This window comes from Betta splendens, chromosome 1 (assembly GCF_900634795.4).
Source record: "Betta splendens chromosome 1, fBetSpl5.4, whole genome shotgun sequence".
NCBI classification, from domain to species: domain Eukaryota; kingdom Metazoa; phylum Chordata; class Actinopteri; order Anabantiformes; family Osphronemidae; genus Betta; species Betta splendens.
The window spans coordinates 11,244,629-11,255,165 of NC_040881.3; the positions used below are offsets into that span (position 1 = coordinate 11,244,629).

General features: G+C 47.3%; 2 protein-coding genes across 2 annotated transcripts; one reads left to right on the forward strand and one right to left on the reverse strand.

The window, feature by feature from the left end:
- Positions 1–1,980: 1,980 nt before the first annotated feature.
- On the forward strand, positions 1,981–3,374 carry LOC114859780 (trace amine-associated receptor 1). Its single transcript, XM_029157732.3, has one exon. The coding sequence runs from the start codon at positions 2,089–2,091 to the stop codon at positions 3,220–3,222; it is 1,134 nt and encodes a 377-aa protein (XP_029013565.2). The 5' UTR covers positions 1,981–2,088; the 3' UTR covers positions 3,223–3,374.
- On the reverse strand, positions 3,369–9,968 carry adra1d (adrenoceptor alpha 1D). Its single transcript, XM_029157718.3, has 2 exons — positions 8,604–9,968; positions 3,369–5,965 (listed from the first exon to the last, which is right to left on the reverse strand). Exons 1-2 carry the CDS (start codon positions 9,559–9,561, stop codon positions 5,418–5,420), a joined length of 1,506 nt encoding a protein of 501 aa, XP_029013551.1. The 5' UTR covers positions 9,562–9,968; the 3' UTR covers positions 3,369–5,417.
- Between the last annotated feature and the right edge of the window lie 569 nt (positions 9,969–10,537).

Here is a 10,537-nt window from a genome sequence, read left to right on the forward strand (position 1 = left end):
AGGGCGCTGTCACCATCCTTTAAGAGGAAAAAGCCACAAATTTGAATTTTCTAAAACACTGGATGACCATGAGAAAAATTGTGTTGAACCTGAATTATTCTTTTGTTCTCCTTGTTAGGAGCAAACCTGTAAAACTGATTAAAGCACCAGAATGTGTAGCTTTAAAAAAAACTTGAAACTTCACTTAGGGGCTAAATTGATTATTTACACCACTTCATGCCTTTAGTCAGTATGATGAGCAGCAGCTCAATGGTAGAACGTAGGAAGCGTACTGTAGGTCGCTGGCTTGAACCCAGTTGATCCCACCAGGTGTGGTGAGCAATACACAGCAATACAAAGTTCTCCCCAAGGGGATTAACAGAGTATGTATAATTTATGTATGTATGAGTATGTCTAAAATTTACAATATGAATACTGTATGTCATGAAAAATAGAACAGGTCTGTATCATGCTGTTTGTAATGAAATGTGTAATCACCAGATAGAGGTTGAGTTAATTCAGGGAATCAACCTGCTCTGGATCCATTCATTTCAAACAAAAGAGCAGATGTGCCGACCCTCCCTGTTTGCATTACCCATATGAATAATGGCTGCTCTGGAAAACACTAGTTGCTGGGCCAAAGCGCTTTTATTCTGCCCTTCATTAAAAATCCCCCATGCTTAATTAGAACTCATCCGCCACACTTGAGCTACGTCTGTGACTGGCTGAGGCCCAAGGTATTCAAACCTGACAGGGCTGTGTGTGCTCCGCTGCACGCTGGCACACATGAAAGGGATGGTGAGTGGCGTTTAATGGGTCCACCCAATGCCCAACGCGCCTCAGATGTGGCGTCAGATGAGCATCTATCGTTCTTCATGGCTCTACACTGACTGTTGTAAATAATAAGTCTGGCATTTAAATTTGATGTCATTATACAGAGCCTTTATGCGACAGACTAAACAGTGCCCAGTGCAATAATATTACAGTATATACACTAAACTTTATTAACATCTTTAATTAGTTAGTTGCTTACATATACTGGAACAATGTGTCGTAGACTCTGTCTGCAAATAGAAAGTTGGCGTTCCCCGGTTGCCAGTTCTGATTTCTGCCATGCGAACTGCGGCATTTTGCCACTGTGGTGGTTGCTGCGTGCGTTCAGCCCACCCCACCTCCCCCAGCCCTCCCGTCTCACCGTGGGTGCACGGTCGGCGGTCCTGCAGTGCGATGCAGACATGAGGACGGGAGATCATCTCGCTCCAGCTCAGGTGAGCGTCACTGCTTTGCTTTTCTTCTTCAACTTACTGTACCTGTAGGGTGGTTACATGTCTTTAATGAGATGATCGGAATCTAGCTGTGTTTGCGTTGAGTTGAGCTTTATGTTTCAGATGTTTCATTTTCTTACAACTCAGATTTTATATTTAGACATTTTGTATTATCTTTAAGTTCACTTAAAGATAATACAAAATGTGTAAATACTCCTTGCACAAACTCCTTGTTAATGTTAACTGAATCAAAAATTAATGTAATATGAATATGATCTTTATGTTTCCTTAAAATATATTAAAGGACATTTATAGTCTCAACTATGTTGGATGCACCAAATTAAGCTAACACAAAATTTTGAAGGCTGGCAGTGTAAACCCCAAAAATGACTTTAAGATTCTGTGAATATGCAAAACGGTAGAAGACAAATTTCACCAATATGACCTTTGTACATAAATATAAAAATCCATTTTATTCATGGCCTTGACCAAAGGAGACTTGACAGGTTTCTCTCTCTTCGTGGTTTTGATGTGAATATAAGAAGCATTCAAATTTCAATGCTACATAAATAAATCTATTTATGAAGATGAAGTCATCACATAAAAGCCAAACAGAATCTGTTCAGGATCACGTTCCCATAACCACTGTAGAGTCCCTGTGGTGATCATTATAACTGGTTCCAAATCAGCTGAAACATCTGGTTCTTGAATACGTTCACAGACCTGGCACAGGACGTGTAATATTATGTGTTTATTGCGGTCACATCTGTGAATCTCTTGAATAAACGCTGACTGTTCTTAGGGATAAACACACATCGAGTAAACCAAGTAACCGAACCACCTGATGCAATCAGACCCAAGCGTTCCTACACATCGCTGCTTCCGTGTGCTGTGCAGGTCTGAGTGGACCATGAATAACAGCAGCCTGGGGCCGAGCGCCGACGGCAACGCGTCTCTCCACGCTGAGTTCCAGTCTTGTGCCACGCTGAGGTTCCAGGCGTCGCGCGTCTTCCTCTACGTCGTCTTTTCTCTGGGCATCGTCTCCACGGTGGTGGGCAACTTCCTGGTGGTCTTGTCCATCGCCTACTTCAAGCAGCTGCAGTCTCCCACCCACTTCTTCGTCATGTCGCTGGCCGTGGCCGACTGCCTCGTCGGCCTGGTGGTGATGCCGTACAGCATGGTTCGCACCGTGGAGGGATGCTGGTACTTCGGGGCCCTGTTCTGCCGGCTTCATTCCAGCCTGGACGTCATGCTCTGCACCGCCTCCATCTTCCACCTCAGCTGCATCGCCTTTGACCGCTACTACGCCGTGTGCAACCCGCTGCTCTACTCGTTGAAGATGTCGAACAACCGCGTAGCTCTTCTGGTTGTCGTATGCTGGGCCGTCCCCATGCTCATCTCATTTGGCCCCATAATGCTGGATCTCCACGTTGCCGGCGTGGACGTCCTGCTCCCTCAAGACGTGTGCGTATTTCTGGTCAATCGCGTTTATGCCGTCATGGCCTCCTTGGTGGCCTTCTACCTGCCCATGGCGGTCATGCTGGTGGCCTACTGGAAGATCTTCAAAGCCGCCAAGCGGCAGGCCAGGCAGATTAGCGCCATGGAGAGCCAGATGGCTGCTGGAGTGGGCAAAGACTCCAGCAAAAAGCAGAGACACCGGAACACTATGAAGAGAGAGGGAAAGGCAGCCAAAACCTTGGGCATCATCATGGGCGTCTTCCTCATATTCTGGCTGCCGTTCTTTACGGTCAACATCGTGGACCCGTTCATCGACTACAGCACCGAGGTGGTGGTCTGGGATATATTTCTGTGGCTGGGGTATATCAACTCATCCCTAAACCCCTTCCTGTACGGCTTCTTCAACCGCTCCTTCCGTAGGGCCTTCCTCATGTTCATAGGCTGCAGAGTGTGTCTGCCGGGATCTTCCCCTGGGATGGATCTGTCTCATACTAGGAAAGAAGCAAATGATCAGCCATAAAATAAAGATGGCTGCTACAGGAAGAACCCACCGGAAGCTAGAAGGAACACTTTTTATTCCTTTAGTGTCATATACTGTAAATATCAGTTGTATTTTCACAAAGGAGAAAGTTTTTATTTGAGTTTGGATTGTTGATCGTTGCTTGGAGAGTAAAAATGAAGTTGAACTAAACAGCAGAACAAGGTGTTTAATGCAGCGTGACATGCCGAGACGAATCAAAAGCACACGTTTGAATGAAAGCGTTTAGTTTATTTAGTTTGGCAGGCTGGATACGTTCACTTTTACAAATGCCTGGTGCTTGTTTTACTACAGGTTTCTTCGGCTTAAATGTATGATGGCTTAGGAGATAAATCCACAATGATTATTTACACAACTGTGGCTCTCTACACTGAGTATCTGTGTGAAGAGAGGCTTGTACGTTAAGTTGCAGTACAGTGGCCATAAGTAAACAAGCCCATGCACTCATGTATAGTGTGAACCATCATGCGGAGAGAGTGAAAAATTGTGAGCCAGGCTCCGTGGTGTCCGTCAGAACCAAGAACGTTCCGACAGATAAGGCTGATATGGCGTTTCTTTTCTCTGCTCGTCCTTTAGCGCTCACTGTGGTTATCGTAGACTCAGTGCGTGATCTCGACGGGATCGCTCTCAAGCACGCTTTCTAGATGAAGCCGATTGGACCGAACAGAAATGCAGAGTAAGTGCATCCTGGAAGAGAGCCAGATGTGCCTCAGGTTGGATGCTTGAGCGTGTGATAGGCAACAGTTTGGAGTTAGTCATGTGTGTGCAATGACAAACACAAGGAAACAGGACTGAGCGTGTGATTTGACGCCACCATAAAATAAACAATGGCACGAGTGTTTAGAAGCGGTTCAACCCACTGTATGCTGCATTATCTTACTCCGTTGCCTCATTATTCTTTCTCTAATTATTCATCAAAGGTAATTAGATCCATATCCCAGCATCCAGAGACCCAGGCAGCTGTGTTGAAATGATGAACTTGTTTATCTGCTTATCTGTTTATTAGCTCACAGCCGTAGTGACTGTCTTTGGAACACTTGTACTCGGTTAGGGCTCCTCTCTGCCTGATGTATTCGCTCTGTGACAAGTGTAATCAACTCTTTACAAATGGAGCGGATGCCATTCATCTGCCGAGGTACAAAGCAACTGTGGTTTAGCTATGTTGTTATTCTGTGTTGTTTATTTTTCTCAGGCTGGTGAATGAGAATTAATGGAAAATTTAAAAAAAAGAAACCACAAAGGGCTTGACAACAAACTGTGAAAAAAGTACAGTTTTGGTGGAATGATGCTAATAAGGAAAGCCAGAGTGTCTCTCGCTTTCTTATTGCCGGCGGATAAACTGTGTCTCTGTCCATTAGTGCTACGTTCTTTGAATTCATAACAATCTTTGTGTATATTTGTTATTCAGCTTGCCCCTTAGTTTGCTCTAGTTAATGTGCAGATGATTCTTTCTCCCTGTTGTTTTATTACTTGGTTCGAAAAGAAGCGGTGGAGCACAATGTGAATAAACCAAGACAACACTGACATCTACTGGACGGGGCAGAAGTTTTCCAAAGCTCACATCAACTTCCTTCAGCATAAATAATCCTAAATAATACATACCATGCACATATAATTATATGTTTGTGGGACCAATGTATTGTATATGAATTACTGTCAGCAGCATCTTTCAGCTTCGTGTCTCATCTCACTTTGATCAAAAAGGAGCATTTCTTCAAAGGAGAATTTTCTCTGACATTTTATTTTTCATTGTAGTGACATAGAACAAATGCACTTATGACTTTAAACACTTTTATTCAGTCCCATGTTTTTATCCCTTTCAGTGTCGGCTGAATGTCAAGCAACACTAAGAGTAATAACAGAATTCTGACCCCACTGTGTGTAAATCCGTCCGGTTTGACTTGTATAAACCTAATAAACACCCCTTCAAAGTAAAAGCAGGAAAATGAAGTCGGCTACTTGTGTTCACGTCACAGGAATCTTCACTGACATAAACACAATGGTCACAGGGGATTTTCACAGATCTAGTCCTGTTTGTTGTGGGGTCCAGCGATCGATTTCGGTAAACTTTAATCAAGCCTCGCTTCTCTGATATCTTGTGAACACAGAGCGGTGCTTTATCGCATGTCTGTCCAACACGGTCCTTTCAAAATAAATAGAGGCTTTTCTGGTGGCCTTTAAATGTCGGTCTCCTTCAGGAAGGAGCAGTCTGCCAGTTCACAGAACTGGTAGCCGTGCTGCTCGCAGGAGTTATAAATTCCCATCGACACCGTGTCAACTATATCAATCCTGCCCACTGCAGGCGTGGCCCCTTTCCCCGGCCCCCCCTTAATTTTATTTGACAGGTTGTTGACTTTCTCTCGCAGCTGGGAGGAGGACGTCTGCAGCGGTGGGAACAGACCCCACCTCCTGAACGCCAGCGGGCGTCCTTTCCTCTTGTTTAATAGAGAGCCGGCCACGGGCTCGCGGGCGCCGCTGCCCGGCCCGCGCTCCCCCCTCTGCTCCCTCATCCCCTTGACGGCCGTCCGCCACCTCTGGTCGTAGAAGCGGCGCAGGACCCGGCGCCGCTGGTGACACTGGCACTTGAGGAGTCGCGTGAAGGCCCGCTGGAACTCTTTGCTGGAGCAGGGGTAGATGACGGGGTTGATGCAGCTGTTGAAGTAGCCCAGCCAGAAGACCACCTTGAACACGGTCTCGGGGGGCTTCAGGGCTGGGAAGAAGGAACCTGGGGGGAGACGGAGTCATCAGGGCGAGTCGTGAGGGAGACGATGCAGACGGAGGTTGTCATCGTCAGCGTTCTGCTTCCAGCTCCTTTGACTCATTTATTTGCTCGCGTTTCTGAACCGCCTATGTCAATGTGTCGACGCTCTGACGATCTGTTTGTTATGGACCCTCGCCCTGTTTCCTTTCGCTTCCTAGTTCTCGTCTACCCAGGCCTGGATTTAACACAGCGCCAGCCTTGAAGACTGCAGCAACACGTCACAGCGCTAATGTCAAGGCTCCGCTGCACAGGCCTAATAGCGCCTTTTGTTTTCAGGCGCATTAGTGCGATTTGGAAAGATGAAGAGTGGCTCTGCTGCTCTCACATCAACCCTCAGCAACAAACTGGGCTAACGAATGGAAGCAGAGGCCTCCGTCCAGAACATGGCCTCCTAAAAGCAAGGCAGCAGCTGTCTTATTCTGCCTTTCTCTGTGTGTTTACAGTATTCTTTCTATTAACAGTCTTCTTCTGTTCCTGTTAAAATACTGTGACCCAGTTAAAGATAGGGATGAATACAGTAATTAAATTAAATTACACTCCCTCTTTGTCCTTGTTATTGAAATGGCAAATAGCAAGCAATGCAACACTTTGATGTACAATCGTGTTTTGTTTTATTTCCTTTTAAAAATCTCTCATTCTAAAAAAAAATCCTACATCACCAAAGAATGACTGTTTTCAATCCATGCTGAGACCCGAGGAAATGATTGATCCTTTGTGTGTGTGTGTGTGTGTGTGTGTGTGTGTGTGTGTGTGTGTGTGTGTGTGTGTGTGTGTGTGTGTGTGTGTGTGTGTGTGTGTGTGTGTGTGTGGCCACCAACCACCTGGATATAGTTGAGTAACAATGTGCCTTAGTCACAATGTGTCATCATAATTTCCACAGAGCCACTTGACAGACTTGTAGTTAGCTGCTAATAGTATTTTCCAAAAGAAGCTACAACGGAATAGCATAGTAGAATTTTTATAATTGCACTATTACTCTTAGTAAAATTATCACTTAGGGTAGGAAGTAAAACCGTATTGGTGAGGTGGTACACTAACATGAGAAAGCGGTGTGAGGAGTTTCGGTGACTCAGCCTGCTTTGTCTGCATTTGCATCATCACTGAGAAAAGGTCAACATAAAAGATGTAAAACGTACGTTCCTCTCAGCGAAATGTTACCCATCATCGATGATGTGTCTCTACTAAAGGCACCAGCATTAATCTGTCTATAGCAAATAGTAAGTGGGCTGTGACGCAGGACCCCCCCACACACACACACACACACACTGGCCTTTTGCATTGGGATGAATCTATAAACCTATGATGTCACACTGCACTGTCACGCTGGCCTTCTAATCAGTTTCATCAGAGGTCAGAGGTCAGAGTCAGAATGTAGGACAGCACCTCCACAACACTGAAGGAACAGCAGACTGGTGTTTGCCTCAGTGCAGCCTAACGTGCTCTGAGATGATTTATGGTTTCACAGTAATTTGCAGAGGCAGTGACGTTTACAGTATCCGTGAAGAGACGTCTTTGTGATGCGGATGAGACACCTCCACCATCTACCGGGAATTTAAAGGAGCAACGCAAGATCACAGACCAGCGTCTCTGCCATTATTGATTGAGGTGGAGACGTCATCACGCAGAGTGGTGGACTGGTCCGACTGGATTCTCTGGGTGACTGTCAAATTAAAACGGTAATATACAGCAAACGTGAGTGTTTACCGAAAATCACCTGACTGCAGTCTAAGTTTTTAGAGAGTCTTCAGTCGGCACAGCCCATCTGTCAACGTTAGGCTTCCACACAGTCCTTGCTCTTGTCAATAGCTCCCATTTGGTCAGTCAATTAGATTAGCAGGACCAGTTCCATTTATTCCACCCTGTCCGTTCCTCTCATAATTGGATTTGTATGAATTAAGAGGTGCAACACAAACGAGAGGGCTCTTTAAGCATTATACCTGATAAGATCCTGGGAATTTCATCGCAATGGCTTTTACAAATGGAAACTATGAGCAAAATTCATGAGGCCACTGGATTTTGTGTGAAGCCTCATACGTCTGTGATTTATGTTGCGCCGGTCGCCCCCTGCAGTGACCTTTAGGCTGCTCTGGTTCACTGTATCCCATCATTTCTCTATACTGGGGTGGGATTCGTTGACATCTACACCTCATTATTCTTTGCAGAACGTTTTGCATTTTCTTTTTCCAGCGCTGGCACATGACATTTTAATAATGGAATGAGTTTGCTCTGACATTTAAAAAAAAACCCTTAAGATACTAATGCAAAGTATTGTTTTACATTTCTGTGAGAGACTCCTCAAACTGACTGGTGCTGGCATTTCCACTGAGCAGCTGTGAGGCTTGGAGAGACGTTTTAAAGTGATCATTCGTTCTCTACAAAAAACGTCACATTCATTTGTGACCTGTTTTTCTAGCAACGTAAAAACTGTCTATTTTTTGTTTGCGTGCTGAGGTTTTTGGAATTTTCCCAATTGGTTTAAAAACCCCAACATCAATACACACAACGCGACACAATATTTAAAAATGTCGCTTTCCGTGTGTAATTAAGGGGAACACGCGCTTTATGCGGGGGACATAGATATAATTAAAAAAAAAAGACATACCCATGGGCAGAAAAAAGAAAAACGGCAGCCAGCACAGGATGAACATCCCCACGACGATGGCCAGAGTTTTCGCCGCCTTCTTCTCGCGGGAGAACTTCATGAGCCGCACCGACAGCGAACTTCGGAACGGGTGGCTCTTGCTGCTCTTCGAGCTGCCGCCGCGCGCGTCCTCCGGCGCGCTGCGGCAGTGGATGCGCAGCACCACCTCCATCGACTTGTGCCGCTCGCGCTTGACGCCCGCTTCCAGGCTCTTGGTGGTCCTGCGGGCCACCACGTAGACCCTAAAGTACATGATGAGAATGACCATGAGCGGGAGGTAGAAGGAGAAGAGCGAGGAGAAGAGCGCGTAGCCGGGCTCCTCCGTGATCCTGCAGACGCTCTCGTCCACGGGCGGCGGTTCCTTCCAGCCCAGCAGGGGTCCGACGGAGATGACCGTGGAAAACACCCAGACCAGGAGCAAAATAGCCACCGCCTTCCTCTCCGTCATGATACTTGGGTATTTAAGGCAGTGTTTTACCCCAATGTACCGGTCGACGGAGATGATACAGAGGCTGAGGATGGAGGCGGTGCAGCACAGCACGTCCACGGCTGCCCAGATGTTGCAGAACAGCCGGCCGAACACCCAGCATCCCAGAACCTCCAGGGAGGCAGAGAAGGGCAGCACGATGATGCTCAGCAGGAGGTCCGCCACGGCCAAGTTGACGATGAAGAAGTTGGTGACGGTCTGCAGGTGTTTGTTGCACACCACGGACAGGATGACCAAAATGTTCCCGACGATGGCGACCAGGATGAAGGCGGAGAGGAAGACCCCAACTCCGACAACCCGCGGGTCCGCGGTGAAGTTCCTGCACGTCGTGGTGCTGTCGTTTGGAAACACCTGGTCCAGAATGGACGCGTTGGACGCGTCGGCGAAGTGGATCCCATGCCTGCTGTCGTTCCTCGGGTTAGAATGTGGCATTTTGAAGCGCCATAAAGACAAAGTTCAGGTTAAGTTTCCCGAACACGGCAGCATGTCGCCCGTCCTCTCGGTCCCGCGTCGCGTTCTGCTCCCGCAGAACGAGCGCGCGCGCAGGTCCACGCAGCCAAAAGTGGGTGAAAAAGAACAACAAGGAGTGAAGCGAAGATTCGTCCGGGCGTATAATTACAAGACCGACGGCTGCTTTATATAGAAGCACCCAATTTACTCAGATTAAGCAGATTGAAATAGATGAAATATGCACGAGGGTCCGTCCCGGTGCGTTGTTGCAGCCGCTGGTTCCGTGCAGGCGGCATCCTTCGTAACGAGCCCCCGATGACAGAGTGGGAGCTGGTGCGGGAGGTCTGAACCTACAGCTCCACCCACACGTCACATATTTACTGTTGCGTTCACTGTCTCCACAAGAGCGCATCGCCCTAAATCTGGTCACGATTTCCCCATGGCACGATACCGAGCGGGTTTCACGCTTTCGTGTGGTTCCGTCGTTCACTGAAGTGTTTTGTGTTTGACTGTATGTATATTATAATACACAGAGACTTTTATTGCCTTATTAATCTGATCAGAACTAACTGCCGTAAAGCTGCGTGTGTGTGTGTGTGCGTGTGTGTGTGTGTGTGTGTGTGTGCGCGTGTGTGTGTGTGTGTGTGTGCGTGTGCGTGTGCGCGTGTGTGTGTGCGTGTGTGTGTGTGCGTGTGTGTGTGTGTGCGTGTGCGCGTGTGTGTGTGCGTGTGTGTGTGTGCGTGTGTGTGTGTGTGTGTGTGTGTGTGTGCGTGTGTGTGTGTGTGCGTGTGTGTGTGTGTGTGTGCGTGTGCGTGTGTGTGTGTGTGTGTGTGTGTGTGTGTGTGCGTGTGTGTGTGTGTGTGTGTGTGTCTCCAGGCCCGTGAACCGCCGGGGAGCCGGAGGAGAGGAAAGGTCAGGAGGCAGCGTCACGCAGAGGACACGCTGCGTGGGAAACCGT

What these genes read in the sequence shown, in the direction of transcription:
- LOC114859780 (XM_029157732.3), top strand. Translation starts at nt 2,089, where the DNA reads ATGCAATCAGACCCAAGCGTTCCTACACATCGCTGCTTCCGTGTGCTG.
- adra1d (XM_029157718.3), bottom strand. Translation starts at nt 9,561, where the DNA reads ATGCCACATTCTAACCCGAGGAACGACAGCAGGCATGGGATCCACTTC. An exon ending in TTTCTTTTTTCTGCCCATGG is followed by an intron (nt 5,966 to 8,603) that starts GTATGTCTTTTT and finishes GTCTCCCCCCAG; the next exon opens with GTTCCTTCTTCCCAGCCCTG.